The 17,506-nt window shown below is 34.1% G+C and overlaps 1 protein-coding gene across 1 annotated transcript in view; it reads right to left on the bottom strand.

Annotated features, from left to right (window-relative positions):
- The window catches only part of SLC27A6 (solute carrier family 27 member 6), a 36,383-nt gene that overhangs the window by 5,916 nt on the left and 12,961 nt on the right, over positions 1-17,506 (bottom strand). Inside the window, exons 5-7 of the mRNA XM_066181624.1 lie at positions 8,683-8,877; positions 2,061-2,151; positions 63-261 (exon numbers count right to left, since the gene is read on the bottom strand). Coding sequence (XP_066037721.1) covers positions 63-261; positions 2,061-2,151; positions 8,683-8,877 — 485 coding nt within the window. The remainder of the gene's footprint in view (positions 1-62; positions 262-2,060; positions 2,152-8,682; positions 8,878-17,506) is intronic.

The following is a 17,506-nucleotide window of genomic DNA, read 5'->3' as shown; positions in this document are numbered from 1 at the left end:
AGCTTTAATATCTATTCTCTATATCTTTAATGAAGAAATATGAAAAGAAACAGTAACTGTACCTGAAGGTATCTCCAATCCTGTCCCAAAAATATAGAAAATTGTCATGGTCTTGAACCATTAGATCTCCAGTATTAAAATAAAGATCTCCCTTCTTAAATACCTCACAGAGTAATTTTTTTTCTGTGTGTCTTTTATTGCCAGCATAACCAAAGAAGGGGTTCTTCGCATTGACTTTGGAAATCAGAAGACCAGCCTCACCTACACAGAGAAGTTGAAAGAATTTAAACCTAAAATATCACTGGACATTTCTGTACCTGACATTACCATTACTTAAAATATTGTTCAGGCAAATTCACAGTCACTTGTATTTCTTCCTGGTGACTCACCAGTTTTCTCCCAGAACAATCATCTATCAATTGCAAGCTCACTAGCAGTTTATTACCCTCTGAAAGGGCACAATTCAAGTTAATATTGAATTGACTCCCCACATATTACTGAATTTCCATGAGTGTCAGCTTTATCATCTTCCTAATGAAAAACTACTGTCAATCAAAAATAGGTGCTCAGCCCAGGCACTATGTCCCTGTTTAATGTCTTCTCAGAAGTTCTGAGAACACTGAAATTACCTCAGTTGGTTGGAGCCTGGTGTTAATAACACTGAGCTTGTGGGCTTAATCCCTGTGGGGACCATTCAGTTAAGGAGTTTAACTTGATCCTTGTGGGTCCCTTCCAACTCAGAATATTCTGTGACTCTGTAACTCTGTAAGAATATTCAATAAAGTGATATAGCATCATCAATTTGCCTTTTTGGTGTAAAATGTAGAAGTTTAATACAATTTTTTTCCTCAAAAAGTATGGAGATTAGGGGAAAGGATTATCCTCTTATGCATGTAGAGTACCAGGGTGTTGGTTTGCAGAATATGGAATACTTGTATGAAATAACCTTTCTGGGAGCAAGTTCTGAACAAGATAGTTTAAGAGTTCCATTACTTTGCAAGAGAGACAATTATGAATATCAAAATATATCAAAATGCTTCCAAAAGTGGCACAAATTTTTATTTAAGATTGCCTCCTTAAAAAAGAGCCATGCCTTTTTTCCATAAACTGGTAGCGTTTGAAGTAAAAGTATTTAGTTCACTGGTAGTATCACTGCAGCCATAATGCTCTGAAGAAATAAGACATCAGTAAGACAAAGATTATAGATAGAGATAATACTTTTCATTAGACTGAGTGGTGTCGTTGGAAAAAAATTAGATCAAGTGTCTAATCAGAGCATGTGTTCCCTTCACAGGACACTTTGGCATCCCTAGAGATCAATTCCTATAAAATTTCAGCTTTTGGGGACATACTATCTTCAAAGTGCCCAGGTTTGATCATCAACTGTTAGAGAATCTCATAACTCCTTTAAAAAATCTGTTTCAGCTCCCTATTAAACTTGTCTGCCTGACCTTTGATATGAGTTTTTCTTGCTTCAGTTTCAGCTGTTACCTTCCCACAGTTCAATGTCTGCTCCAGTATCTGATAACACTTTGAAAAATTGTGTAATCGTGATTTTTGATAAATATTTTTAAGACAGTTATAACCAAGCAATTTTTGTTTTCGTTGCTTTTGGGGATTGTTGTTTTGGTTTTTTTTTTTTAATTATTAAGCTGAATCACTTAGTCAGAAACACTTAATCTCTCATCAAAAAGCATTTGCTCTAATCCATCAGTCCTTCCTGCAGATCTCTTAGGCAACCATTTCCTTATGTTAACCTCCTTTAAAAAACACAGATGTCACTATATATTAATTCAAAGATAATACCATAGCATCACTTTTGAACACTACTCTTCTGTGAATATATCCAAGGATCTCCTGTGTGCTTCTGATATCAGCACTAGTGTGTTTAATGCTGTTTTATCTGAGATCAAAAATCATATTGCTTTTTTTCAGAGCAAAGAGTAATAGTTAATTTTGTAAACTACAGTAATACAATAGCAAGACTTCTTAAAACAACTCTCTGAAGTATTTTTATTAAAATCAATAGATTGTAATATCCTATTAAAATACATACTTACCTTTCTTAACTTTTTCACACCAGCCATGTTTATTTCTAGTTGGTTCATCTTTTTGGAAATCATACTTGATTAAATCAAATGGGAAAAAAAGCTAAAAAAGGGAAGTCATCAGTTACTCATCTACACAGTGACATCTGGTGGCAGCAAATATACATAAGGAAACCTGTGCTCCAGTCTTGCTCAAATGAAAGGAGAATGCAGTTTCATTTAAAACTGAAAATATTCTATGTAAATTCATGCCATTTCCTGGAGGTAAGCAACATCAAAACAGTTTTGTAAATGAAGACATAGAACGGTTCTTTTGTTAATTTTCTTACAAGTAAGTTATGGGATCCACATCATCAGTGAAAGAGCAATGTGAGTCAGCATGATAGAAGCATTATCTCTAGTATTTAAGTGACATTTAATGGTGGTGGCTGATATGACATGTTCTTGGGGTCTTCTGGCACTGAAAACAGCTGGCAAGGTAAAGGCCTCACAAAGGAAAATCTGGTTCCTGTTGGGCTTTATTGTTGCTTAACTAGCCTCAGATCTTCTCTCTTGCTTTCTCAGGCTCTGTATGGTAGTGGGAAGTGAGCACCAGCAGAAGGGTACATACTCCCATGGCTTCAAACTGAACAAGAGGATGAGATACTACAATCAAAACCAGCAACTGCAATACCTTTTTTTTTTCCCTTCAATATACAGCATTTGACTATTATTTTGCTTCATTTTTTCTGCTGTGATATGAATCCAAACTGGACCTTTAAGAGACATTGCCTTACACTATTCAGACAACTGTTTACAGTGGTCCAAATTGTCTATCATTCTAAAAAGACAATTTTCCCAGCTTGGGATTCCATGTTGCCTTCTCAAAAAGAAATCTTATCAGCAATTTTTAACAATTAGTGAAACCAAGGTAATTATCTTCTCCTGAGAATTCCTGGCAATAGGGGAACAATTTTATAAAACATGAATATGCACCTGCACTCTTCACAATAAGGAAATGCAATATAACTTAAGGAGGGTTATATGAAAGTGACTGAAGTAAAGGGTAGGATGTCAAAACATCTTTTCTGCCACTAACTTGGATGAAGAGTTGCATTTCATTCTATTTTGAAATAACTTTTTCTCAAAGAAATAACTTTTTCTCAAAGAACTTTTTCTCAAAGAAATCTGAATAAAGAGCAACATGAATCCCACAATTTCAATCTCATAAGGACAAAACTGATTCATCAAGTCCTTTCAATGTTCAGCACTGTGTTTTTCTTCTACCCTAAGTATGAAACAAAAAGATGTTTTTAATAGTTGATCAAAGGAAAAAGGTCATAGCCTGCAAAATAAAGTAATTATTCAAGAATGGGAGACTATTTTATTAAGTGAAGGGTAATAATTTTTATTAACCCCAGATTAAGCCATTTACCATAGTCTAGAATTCAAGAGCCCAAATGTTTGCCTCACTTAGAAAATAATTGATTATTCTTGAGGAACAGAGTGAAAAAAAGGTGGGGGTTTTTTTTCACTGTCTACATTTAAATCCTGCTCTTTTTCCCTTTCTTTTTACATTGATATTTTTTACTTTAAGAGATTTCATACGACCAAATACAATGAGTAATAAAATAATAAGAATGAAATGGTATAAAATTAAATGTTATTCTGGTTTTGTGTCTGATTAGAGTAGCTTGAAATAATGCATCATACAGAGTAGTATTTTGACAAGATGCAGTTTTTGAGCTCTGAAAGAATGAAGAATTATTTTAAGTTGCTATAAACCCTCAGAAACTGTAGTTTAGTCTCTGACATAATCTAAAAACTGTTGAGACTGTCATTATATATGACTGTACTATGTTATATGCATTTTTTGCCTACAACTTCAGAGTATTGAGGTGTATTCCAATTAGGTTTTTGAAATAATAATCATGAAAATACATAATTAAAAGAAAACACCACATCTTGTATTGAATATGCATAATGGAACTATACAAAGTCTATGCAAACAGCTGTGCCTGCACAAAAGTCTTTTCCAAGCTAAATCATTCTGTGATTCTAAGAAGCTTGCTTTTCATAATAAATACTAGAAAATGAAAGTTCCAGAGCGAAGTATTTAGTCTGGCACAGACTACCATTTGGTTCACCTCATTATTTAAATTCTAATGGGACGAGGACCTAAGCTGTTGAAGTATTAGCATATTATTTTCACAAAGTACTGCATGCAACATTCATCATTTTAATCTACATTTTACTCTCTGAAGCACCACATAAATGTAGCAAACAAAAAGCATCATTTAGTGAGCTGAAATGAAAGTGCATTAATGTGCAACACTGTCTAGTACTATGCTGCCTAGGTGTTATCTAGTTAACAGCTTCCCTCACCTTTTTTTTTTTTTTGATTGGAAATATGTGAGTTTAAATATTGTTTTGAAGATAGTTGTGAGATGCCTAAAGTTTCAACTTTCAGTGAATGCTCAAAGAACCTTTATTAGAAAATAGAGATCACAAGCTTTTTATTATTGGTTTTAGAGGTTGAGTATTTTTGAATTCTCTTGGAGATTATCAGCCTCTAAAACAAAGCATTACATGTACTAGATTTAGTTTCAAGCATCTTTGAAAACTGAAATGTAAGAAAAATTTGGAGCATAGTGTCATCACATCTTAGAGACAGTTTTAAAAATATACTTGAAATGCCTTATTTATGCTGTAAAGAACAGATGCCTAGGTCCTCCACACAACTTTGTTAGCCAAAGTAAACAAAAGCAAAAAACAAATCTTTTAAGCTATGTTTGATATTAACTGAATCATGACATGTAAGAATACAATACCTTAGAAAACACTTGAAGTACTTTAGCTTATTTTAGCCCAAAATTAGTCAAAGGGGAAGAAACAACATTAATCTTCACTGGCCAATGAACTTAGGCGCTTCCACTGCTTCCATTGCTTGGATCTATACATCAGTATTCTTTCTTTGAAACCATTTTTCTGCGATCCTAAAATTCGCTTAGAACTAACTTTGTTTATTTTTAAACTAAAAATTTTGTCTTCTGCCACAAGTTCTATGACTGCATGAAAAAGTACACAATACTAATTCTGAATGGCTGTGTGAAAGCCATTTTATGTATTGAAATTATTTAAGATTTATTTAAAGATCTAAATGTTTCTCACCGCAAAGCTGATTTTTATCAACACAGTTTTGCATAAGACATTTGGAATCCTGTAATAGTTTGAGTATCTTTGCTTAAAATTATGAAAAATTACATTTACCAATATAGTTTGATTTTTTTTTAACATAATGCTTTCCAGGTGATTGTACTGTGGTTTATTTTTAGCCCTTCTTAAAAATTTTCTTGGATCCCATTAATCCCAAGCTCTCTTGTTGTCTGTCATCACTCAGAATTTATTTCAGTATAAGGAAGATATTTATACATATATATATAAATATTTGATAGACAATATTGAGGGCCTTCAAGATTTTTTCCATATCACATTTATATAGATACACACATAATGTATGTCATATATAACATAACATTATTAACATTATCTAGAGACATATGTATGTCAGATGTAAATATTAAACAGTAATTTATTACATTACTGTGTCAATCAGTGTTAATCAGGACACTATATTTTTTGTAAAACATTTTATGCTTCACCAGCTGAAAAGCTATTCAGACGGTTCTACTTTTCTGTTCATTGACTCTGTGTAAACATCTTTATTGAAAGATTTATTCATATTCTACAGGGAGGCTTTCAAGCAATTCCTCTTATATAAGGAACACAGTGTGAAAAGAAACAAGTGCAAACAAGAGCACTGCTTTTAGTTAACATCTTAAATACAGTGACTTCTGCCAACTGCTGTAACATTCATTTGTTTCTTTCTCTTACCTTATGTCTTCCAATATTTTTATGAAAATATATGTGTTCTGTAGAACCTTTGTATTTGTCATAAGCAATAATCCCTAGCCTTTTGCAGTTACTGACAGAAAAGCTACTTTGCTCATTCTGAGAACTCAATTTGCCTCTTAAAGATATAATTTTCATCTGTATTTCACCTTTACAAACTATGCCATTGCCACTACCTACAAAAGAATGCACTCTTTTTTTTTTTTCTTTTGCTTCCCCCCTCCCTGCCCCCTGCTAAAAATGTTATACTTGGAAACTTTCTGCTATTTTTCCCTCTATACTCTCAATACCTGTATCTGTAGGGCTTTGTAATGCAATTACTTTGTTGCCAGCTGTGCAATTGTGCTGTAGGTAGAGAGCAAGTTTCTTCCTTCTCCTTTAGTGTATCACATATATGAACACACAAACCTCCTTTTCCCACTTTCTCACTGCTCTTTCTTTCTTTCTATTCCCAGTTTAAGAAATAGGTGTTTAGAAAATCCCTAGAAAGCACATTAAAGGGTAATCTCACGTTTTCTTGCATGTCAAGAGAATGTTTCAAAAGCTGTTGTAGCATGTCTTTGAAGAAACAACAAACGTTAGGGATTGGGTGGCTGGGCCTTGTCTGTGCCATTGTCTGCTTTAGAGCAGGAGACAGATTTTCTTTCCAACCTCAGGTCTTTCACAAGTCAACAAATCAGAAATAATGCTTCTCTCCTTTACATATCACTTGTTGTCTACTGGATGTCATTTAGACTGAAGTAAAACAAAAACCAGCTACACTTCAGAAGGCATTGTTTAGTAATCTGCAAGTTGCAAAATGTATTAAAAAAAAAAAAAACTGAACAAATGCCTGAAATAAGTAAAAATAAACTTTTCTATGGCATTAAAATATGTATTTAGTGTTGCACGCAAAATCCCCACACTACTTGATTAAATATACAGATGATTAAATAAACATGCAGGTAAGTTTCAAGTTTAATCCTTATCTGCTGTAGACTTTACATAGTATTTGCAAAAGGTTAATGACTTATGACAAAATTCTGCCAAAAGTTCTGCAATACTGAACACAAGTTAACTCAAGTTTGGAACACATAGAAAATCTTGTAAGATTATAAGGCATCTGGCTTAGAAAAGTCTGAAACAAAAATTAACACCAGCTGTAAGGTTCCTAGTTCACCTACTATTCCCTAACTTCCAGATCTCTGATTTCCTGTAGCAGTTCTGGACCCTTTGGAGATATCCAACAGCATCAGATGGTCACTGCCTGCTACAGAGCATCAGACATGTAGGACAGAGCATCAGTGGAGTCATCTGCCTTAATTCCTGAGCTCTCAGTGGTTTCTGAGTAACACACTAGCCCTTGTGGTGTTTTCTGAGTAGCCCCAGAATCCTCACTGCAGTCTGAGTTCCCGTATGAGAAGTGAAGAATTCCTCTGGCCTCAATGAGTAAAGCAGTCTGTGTAGTGAATGTACTGTGGTGATAGAGTATTGAAGCTGAGGACCCTGGAACATATGCTGCCTAGAAACCTATTTACATGGCATCAGAAGATACCTCTGTTGTATTTCCAAACAATGGTTTTACACCACTACCTAAAAAGTTTTGTCAGGACATTTTGCTATCAGTTCTCCTAAGGAGCACAAATGTAATTTAAATCAACAGGACTTGTATATAGATAGATATCACTCAATTTAAAATTCTAGGCAATGCATGAGGGACTATTTATTTCAAGAAGAGTAAAAACTGGCATAAACAACAACTTAATGATAAATATGTAGTCTCCTTGCAAAAATTCTGGACATCTTTTGTATTACTAGCTAAAACTTGGACACATGTTACTTTTTTTGGGACTTTTTAAATAATTTAAAAGATTGTCCTTATAGGATCAAAAAGAAAAACTCTATCTGTGAATTTCAATCAGGAATAAATTCTTCATTTACTCAGAATGATGGAGGAAAGTCATAATGTGTGATATAAATAACATGTAATCCTCCTTCCCAAGATAAACGACTGCCAGTTTCATATCTGGTGAAATACAGAAAAGGTTTTTTCTAGTTTCAGGACACAGCAAACACCTACAGTAGGCTATAGATAAATTTGTATAGCATTTTAAAATTAATTATCTCTCAAAGTATTCTGTCACAATAACTCAACAGTGATTATATATGCATTGTGTTATCTTTGACATTTCTGAGTACTAATACAAGCTAGATGTAGTTTGACTAAATTATGTTTATTTGCACATAGCTATAAAATATCTATTAAATTTTGTATCTATTTGCGACTGTATGTAATTATTATAATATTTTAATTATTATTAATTCCCATTTATGCCAAATATTTTCATAGCAATAAGCAATATAAACATACTATATAAACACATCACTAAGTATAATTTGTAGAACAGTAAATCAGAACAGAAATTTAGTGTTATTTCAGTGATGAGGAGTTCTTAAGTATTAAAATAAATCCAATTTTTCTTTTGTCCTTTAATGTAGTAGAGACCTGAAACTATACTTGGCAACTGTCAGATTACTCTAAACTTTCAGAAGAGAGCCAAAACCTTTTTGACTCCTGTGAACTCTATGAAAAATCTCAGTGTTACTGCTGAGAGTACAACTGGGTTGAGTGCCAAGATTTTACAGAGGGTCAGTTAACTTGCAATAACCCAGTTAGAAAATTTATCTTGGACTTATGACTATAGTCAAAGTAAGAAACAATTTTTCAGCACTACTACGAAGTAGAACACAAATAAATAGTCACCTTATAGAAGAAATTGGTGCGTCCAACAGATCCAATTTTTCCTGTGTGGTTCATGAAACAAATGTTTCCTTCAGTAGCTCCATAGAACTCACAGATCTTAACAGCACCAAATCTGTTTAAAAATTCCCTCCATACATCATTTCTTACTCCATTTCCAACTGCTAGTCGGACTTTGTGATTTTTTTCTCCTTCCTTCTGTTAAAAAAAAAAAGAAAAAAAATAAAATACAGTATACCTATAACTGCATTTGATTCTTGCATCTATGGCAGGAAAAACATACCTTCTTTGGAATACATCCAGTAAAAAAACAGAAAGAAAAAATAATACTCATGAAGTTAAAGAAAGCTGGCATAGGTGGTGGACAGTTGCAAAGTAGTAAGCTGCAATCAAAAACCTATTTTCTTGTTGAAAAAAACATTATTTCCTGAAAAATTACTACAATGATTTACATAAACACATATTTTAGATTGTATCAGTCTATTTCTCCCCAGAGGAATTAAAAAATTGGAAAGAACAGAGAAAGATAGGAATTATTTCTCTTACAGGATTAAAATCAGAAGAGATGCACAGTTACTTTCTTCTGTCTTCAAACTGACTATGAGGAAACAATCAGATTTCACACGTTTGTAAAATATTTTCCTTCCCACATATTATGTATGAGTCATCTTCCATACTTTTTTCAATGTTAAGACTCACAAGGTTTTGTTCAATATTACTGGAATACATTATTTCTTAGTGATCTTGAGTCTTTACTGTTGTCAGGTCCCATGTTTACCATAATGAACATGATAGTATCTATCCAGTTCAGTAATTTTATTTATACATTCCCAAACATCGAGATTGCATGAACCACCTTTGAAATACAGTCATATTTAAGTTGAAGTACCAGAAGGCAAAATATCTCTAGTGTTTGGATTTGTTTGGGTTTATTTTCTTTCCATTTCACCTAGTTTAAAATATGACTGCCTTTTCAATCATTTCCATCATTTTCAATCATTTCAAGTTGTAACACAGAATACTCTAGGAGTGAGAGAGCTCAAAATAAACATAGGTACAATTTGTAACCACATACCCTCAGAACTGCATGGCACTCTGCCACTGCAACTGTCTCTATACACCTCTATCTACCTACAGTCCTATATATGTGTGCAAACACCTCTCTGTATACAAACGCACACATCTGCACATAATCACAATCTTTTCATACATACATATATATGTATATATGTGTGTGTGTGTGTGTACACATTCACATACATATACTAGAGGAAACAGAGAGTCCCTATCTTCTACTTTTCTATTAGGACCCTCCCCTCACCAAACCAGCATGAATTAGTTATGGCTTTATAGTAAAAATCCATTTGAACACCTTTAGTATCACATAAAATCACAGCAAATTATTTTTGTGAAGAGATTTGGTCAGCTGAGTGAAACCGGAATCTTTTGAATAATTTGGATATTAGAAACAGTAAAGCATCAACTGAGTACATAGACAGCAGTTCCTCCAAGGCTTATGTCATGGACGAATTAAATTTTTCATGAGGAAGTGAATTCTTCCTACTGTAACAAAAAGCAGAAAACACAATGGAATTTTAAGCTCCTCTAAATCACAAAAACCACTATGTTTTTTTCATCACTCTTCAAAACCAGTAACTCACAGAAAGATAAAAATGTATTCATTCATCTTTAGACTCTTCCTTCTTCAAAGTAAGTTCTCTTGGCTGAAATGATTCAGCAAGTACAACACCTATTTCACTAGCTACAGATAGGTGTCGGCGGATTACAATCTGAGGCATTATCCCGCAATTTTACCTCAAAACTACATCACCCACCAGCCTCCCCTAACAAAACAGTTTTTTCAAGAACCTAATTCTTGCTTTTTCCCTTCTATCTTTAGATGTAAAAGTAATTTCTGAACACATAAGCACATACATCACTGAATTAATGCCAAATCATTATTAACAAGTGCTGCATTACATACCACTACAAAACTGACATGGACATAGCCTGGAACAAAGTACCTAGAAATTGCCCACAGACATTGCTTTTACAATGGTTTGTTTTTCCAACTTCAGACACAATATCACAATGCAACAGTGTAGGTTTTTGAAATAATAACACCTGCTATATTACATATTCAAATTCATTTTATTGTCATTGAACAATAATAATGTTTGTATTTTTTAAGCTAAAATGCTTCAGTGTTACTTTGAACTTAATCAGGAAAGCTTTTGGTGCTTCCCCCACCCCCCCCCGCCCCGAAAATTGTTCACCATTTTTAGAATATTCCTGTCAGCTCTACATAAAACTTTCCTAAGTGTATTTTCCTTGCAATTTCAATGCTAAACTGAAATGAACGTGTCCAGCTGAACAGCAGTTATCTCTTGCTGATGCCACTGAATTATTCAAATATACTGCCTCTGCTAAGATACAAAAAATAGCTCAAGGTACACTTTCAAGGAAATTCTTTGTTCCACAATGAACAGAAGAGACAAACTTATGCATATATATACATACAGTAGTTGAGTTTTTCATCAGGCTAGGAACATTCAAAACCTCTAGAGACCACGCTAATAAAAAAACTTTGCTTCTACTATTTTTGCATTAAGAAAAATAAAAGCATTGATAGCTGTTTGCTGAAAATATAGGTTTTTTTCTGGTCTACTTCTTGGATGAACTAGAAGACAGTGGCCTACGTGGATTTTGGTGTTTGGGTTTATTTCTCAAAAAAACCCAGTAAATTCAGTTCCTTATGTTACTTTGGCAGGTTTATATTAATACAGCACAATGTGGTTTCTCTAGTGGAAAAGATGCAGGGTAGTCCTGAAAGGTCATCATCCCACTTTGCTTGCAATGTTAACACCTACCATCAACATCCACAATACAATGTAATGCCACCTCACTTCAGGAAAGGATGCTCTCACAGCACTCAGGCTTTTTGCAAAAATACAAAGAAGGTGTATGGTATTATCAAGAACTGATAACAGATAGCAGATTTCTTAAAAGGTAGAGCAGTAATTCACTTCTTCACAACTAAGGTAGATCCAGTGTTAGATTAAATTGCTGCAAATGCCATACTTGTGATTTAGTCAGCCCCACCATAGTTGTACCTCTCTGTCGATACAAGATTCCATGAAGAGTATTGCAGGGCTTTCTGCTGAAGACATTAAAACTGTCATGCATTTAGCAATCTTTCAGCTGTAAGAATGAAAATTATATGTAATTTCATCTCCCAGCAGGTTTAATAACTATGAAGAAAATTATTAAAATTAGGGAAATTTCAAGCAGTGAATTTAATTCACATTAGTTGTACATGTGATTATATAGCAATATTTTATCTATTTTTATCTTTTTTATAACTAATATATGACATTAGTTCATGTCAGCTTTATGTATAACTAACTTTCAATGTAAAGAGACCCACAATAAATAAAACAGATCTAGCTATTCTAACATCTGCCATCTCTTTTTAACATCAAACATCATCACATATATTATTGTCCAGATCACTGCCGAAGTCCAGCTCTTAGGACAGGCATGTTGGTATCCATGGGCATTGTGGCTGAATAGTTATGCAGTAAATAAAATGCTAAGAAAAAGAAGGGAAGGAAAAGAGATGATAATTTAACCAAATTACAAAAACATGTTTGAATGATGAACACTTAGGGTGTTCTAATGAAAAAGGAAATAAAATAAAAATGCAGAAACTTATACTTTAAACCGTCTAGACCATATAGGCTTTGAATTTCTGCCATTTTCAGATGGCATTTCATCAACTAGCTTACCTTTGGTACAATAAATAAAATTATAGGAGAAGAAGGAATTCCAACGAGTCACCTAGTAGATCTCTCTTCCAGCAGAAAAGCTCTGTTTTCTCTGTGCCATTCTTGACACCTAATCAAGATGCGGCATGTCAGCCAGCTGCCCTGCAACAGCTGGTATGTAGCAATTGTGTGCATGTGTATTCTTAGCCCACTACAAACACACCGTACCAAATTAACACCTCCTACACTAAAAGCTGTATTTCCTCACAATAGGTCATTTACAAAGGACTCAATGCCTTCCCCTGGTTACCTACCACAAACAAATCCAAGTAAGTTCAAATTCCATGTCCTCTGATATTTCAATTATGATTTGTGTTTCTGAATTTACTAATGGCTTTCCATAGGTAGTTAGGACAAGAGATTTTTGAAAAAACAGAATGCTGTAACATGTTTCCAAGGTTTCTAAAAATGTCTATTTATTTTCCTGCACAGTGATTTTATTTTTTTAATTCAGAGTGACTCTTAAATAAAATGGGGTTTAGTTTGCCTCCACTTATTTCTAACAGTAAAGGTGAAGCACTTTTTCAATGCCCTTTTCATTGACATCAATGCATTTTTAAGCAAGAGCAGTTCTTACCGTACACCTGGATTTTTTTTCCATTTATTCTGCCAAGATCTTTGAACTCTGTACCAAACATCTGCACACATCATAAATCAGTTTGACACACTCTGTCTCCATCTTGCATGCTTGTTTCTTTTGTATATTAATTAATTGACAAGTCAAGATCTGCCTTACTGATTAAATAGCACATACCTGGGATTTTTCATCTGGCAGTCTTTTCTCCTTAAGTGTTCTCAATAAACCACTTGAACTATCTACGTGATTAGGCTGTTGGCAAATGCCTCTTAGACTGCTATCAACAGTACACTAACTGGTGCAGGAAGGACTCATGATTGCAGCTACATAAAAACGTGCTGAGCAGCTGCTTTAAACAAACACAAGAAAACAAGTTAATTGCCCTTCTTTTATTACTTCTTCATAAGGAAAATCCAAATGGAGAGAAGCAAAGATAATTCAAGGAAAGAAAGCATGAATTGTTCTCTGTATCATGGTTTTGATGAAGCTGAAAGCAATCTCAGGGCCTGAGCATGCAAAAATCTGTTGAATATAAAATATGATAGGACAGAAGACACATGATTTGCATTCAAGTATTTAAAAGGTGTATATGCAACAACACATTCATCAGTTCCTCTGTTGATACATTAGCCCTGAAAAAAGGAGCATCACGTAGTTTATTAGACTGATATAAGATGGGAGATATCCTACTATTATAGATATAAAACATTTTTCAAGGTGCACATCCAGGTTCACTATTTAGCAATGCCTAATTATAAACTGCAACTAGATTTTTTGAGCAAAACACATACCCAAATTTAAAAATACAAATAAAAGAACACGGGAAGGGTGTGAAGAGATGCACCATAGGAAGGACAGGAAAAGTAGGAAAAGGACATATCTTTCTCATTCAGCAACTGGTTACTTGCTATTTAATATAGGTCACTCTCACCCCATTTTTACTAATCTCCTGATAATCTATTAGAATTATATTCTAAAAGAAGCTCTCTTCATTTAGCTCTTCTAATAGCAAATGTTTTGTTTAGTTCTACTCCTATCTTCCCAGAAAATATCTACCAACAAAAAAAAAGTCACTTTTATCTGTGTTCCACCAGTAATATGAAGTAGATAATTGTATTTTGGTGATTGTCCCAGGAGGGCACTAGTCAAATCACACAAAACTTTTCAAAGGTCAGTTCAGAGAACTAAAGCACATGCAGACTTTTTTTTAATGGTGCATATTACATACACTATTCTGTGAGCAATATGAAGCTTCCCTTTGTGAAAGCATGATAGTGATTTCCAGGCTTTAATATGAGCACATTTTCTGCATGACTCCACTAGTTTAACCTAAAGGGGAAGTCTAGGAAAAACTGAAAGCTGTAAGGAGGGAAATTGGTCAAGTTGCATGACCTCTTAAGTCATGATCCACCATGCTAGAACTAGTAGTTGACACTGTAACTAGCCTTCAGGGCTGATTTGGATCTGAAAAAGTAACGCTTCCTAAGACATTACAGAAGACATTTTTCACAAAGAACATCTGAAAACTTTTACCATTATTAGCAGGAAGAAGGAGAAAACAGACATAGGATCATGTGTGGGTACCAAGAGAGGTATGCCAGGATATATAAGTATCAGAAGGCAGTAAGAAAAACAGGTGGGTTTATATCCTGTTTTAAAGACACTTTTCAAAAATAGTAACTGTTGTTGTAGTTATGGTAGTTGAAAGCAAAATGTTTGCTGTGACATAGAATCTGTTTTTCATAAGGTCAAATGATACTGTCTAGATGGAAAAAATACAAGCTTCCAAATCTCATGGCCTTTTCTGAGCTTTGATTTCAGATGTGCTGGGTATGTCCTTAGTTCTAAAAGTTCTATTTTCTCTGACAGTATGTATAAACAGTGTTCAATTTTATTTTAGGCACTGTTGATACTGAAGTAAATCAGCAACACCTCGGATTAAGAATGATGTCTTCTTGTGACACGTGCAAATAGCTTCAGGGTTTTTTTTAAAGGATAGGTCACTGGAAGAATAAATAAATTGCAAAATTCCCCCTGTAGATTAAATTTTAATGACATGCAGAGATTCTTAGGAGCCTTCCCATGGAAGCTACAGATGTGGTTGTTTGTAACTGTGTCATATGACTGCTTTACGGTATTCAATAAAATATTTATGCCAAAAACCTGCAAGGGGCTTGACAAATTTCCACTCCACATTTTAAGGATACCAGAAAAAATTTCCAGTACTGAACAAAAACTGAGCTAAACTTTAATGGGAAATAAAATGTGATTACAAGTAAAACCTGCATTGCAGAAAAGTGCCTGCTGACTAATTTTTCCTTGCTTATATGACCATCAAATTCCCTTCCTTTAAGGAAAACTGCTTCTTGGTGAGAGACAATACTATCCAACTACATAAACCCCATCCTTACAACCCTTTCCACAACACTTTAGTCAACTGCAGGGAAATAAATATTAATTCTGTTTCCTTATCCCAGTAGCACTGAATTCCTCATTTTCTCCTTCTAAACTACTATTGTTCTAACACAGAAGAGTTTTAACACAATAAATCCCTAAGCACCTTTTCTGAAGCCACTTCAGAACTTAATCCCATCCAAAGAACCACTGGCCACACTGCATCCAGTAGAGAGCCTGTCTTGCCTCAGCTTAACAAAACAAAGTCTGAAAGCTGATAAGCAGGGTCTTACACACTTAAGTAACCTTAAGGAAATAAGAAATGTTACCTGTCCCAGAGGATAACACCGTCTCAATACCAAGTGGACATAAAACAAAACACATATTAAACGGGAAATTGTAAGCAATGATACAATTGTGACACAGACTTGGAATAGAAGCAGAAGTGAACTCTGGTTTTAATAGAGAGCTTACCTATTTCCTGCAAATCATGTATGATTTGTAAATCATACAAATACCGCCATACTGCATCACAGCTTACAAAAGTAGAAAACAGGACATAATGATTGAAGACACTGATTCCTACCCTCTGTAATAGGATTCAGGTCTTTTTTACAGAAAAGCAGAAAAGAGATGGTGCATTACCATTTCCATCTTTCCAAAAGCTTCAGGATGTAATGCATTATTAAATAGATGATTACATCAAATTGGAAATAAATCTGAAACTGCCTTTGAAAGGTTTAGTTTACAGTTCAGATGTTAAAATTTAAATTAGTTGCAAGCCTCTAATAAAAATATATCCACAGATTAGGAAAGAAGTATTTCCAAGGCTTTTGCTAAGAAGCAATACAGGGAGCTCTTCTATGCTATACTCTTGTAGTTTTTCAGATCACTGTTAACAGACACTTTGAGCAATGACAGCCAGCAAGAGCAGTTTATCAATTTTCTGAATATTCTTCTTCACTGGAGTAGTCATGCTAGTATCTTAGAGAGGGATCCTTTTTGTAGCTACTGATGGCTATTAGCCATCAATGCTGATCATTGTATTTTCACTACAATCAAAATGCCGCAGGAAAAGTGTTTGGAAAAGGGCAGGCATGAGGATTACTCACTTAGAAACCCAGCAAAATCTACGCATGTCACATAATGCCAGATCTTTTTGTACTTGTACCTAAGGAAAAAAGACAACTTCCTTTTCTAACTAATGTTCTTTCCAGAAAACAGATTACTAAACCAAACTGGATGCAGAATAACCTCAGAAAAATATCTGCTGCAAGAGTCTTCAAGAGCTGTTGCAGATGTGAGTGGGAGGCAGTACGATCAAACAAGACAAAACCAGTAAGGAAAGCTCAGCCAAGAGCCTATATGCTACCATAGAGACATGTCCAAAGTTCAGTTCAGAATTTATGGAATAGGAGGCCACAGTGTGGACCCCAATTGTAAGCAATATAGTACCATTTCTTTCAAGTTTAGTGTTAAAGAAACAAATCAAGAAAATAAGCTAATTGCTATGGATTTAATCGGGGGTTAATTAGAAGGACTTTGTAGCACTCTAATCTCACAAACACTGCTCACATAATATCCTGACAGAACTTTAAAACTTGTCCTATATTTCTCGTGCTACTAGCATATAAGTACTTCTACATTAATGAAATCCAAATTAGGAAATTATTTTACTTACTTGAAAACTAAGAGTAAATTGCATAAGATATTTTAAAACCTTCCACTTATTTGTGTGAACATGTTTCTCTTCCAGTTTTAACATGACAGATACTCAATCACTTTCTTCAAGTACCTAGCTGTCAAAATGATTTATTTTATAATTTTAATTTTTCTTGAGAAGGCTTAGCAAACAAGCAAAACCAAAACAAACAAACAAAGAAAAAAATGGCTAGCCTCACAGAAGCAAGAAAATTTAGATATGCCAGCTCTTAGAAAGTATATATATAAATTAATAAATAGAATAGTTACACAGTTAATGAATAACTTGATTATATAACTGTTGTATGCAGTATATAAATAGTTAAGG

The sequence above is a fragment of the Chamaea fasciata genome, unplaced genomic scaffold (genome assembly GCF_029207755.1).
Source record: "Chamaea fasciata isolate MVZ Bird 193981 ecotype frontalis unplaced genomic scaffold, bChaFas1.0.hap1 SCAF_4, whole genome shotgun sequence".
In the NCBI taxonomy this organism is placed as follows: Eukaryota; Metazoa; Chordata; class Aves; order Passeriformes; family Sylviidae; genus Chamaea; species Chamaea fasciata.
This window is presented reverse-complemented; position numbering and strand designations above follow the sequence as displayed.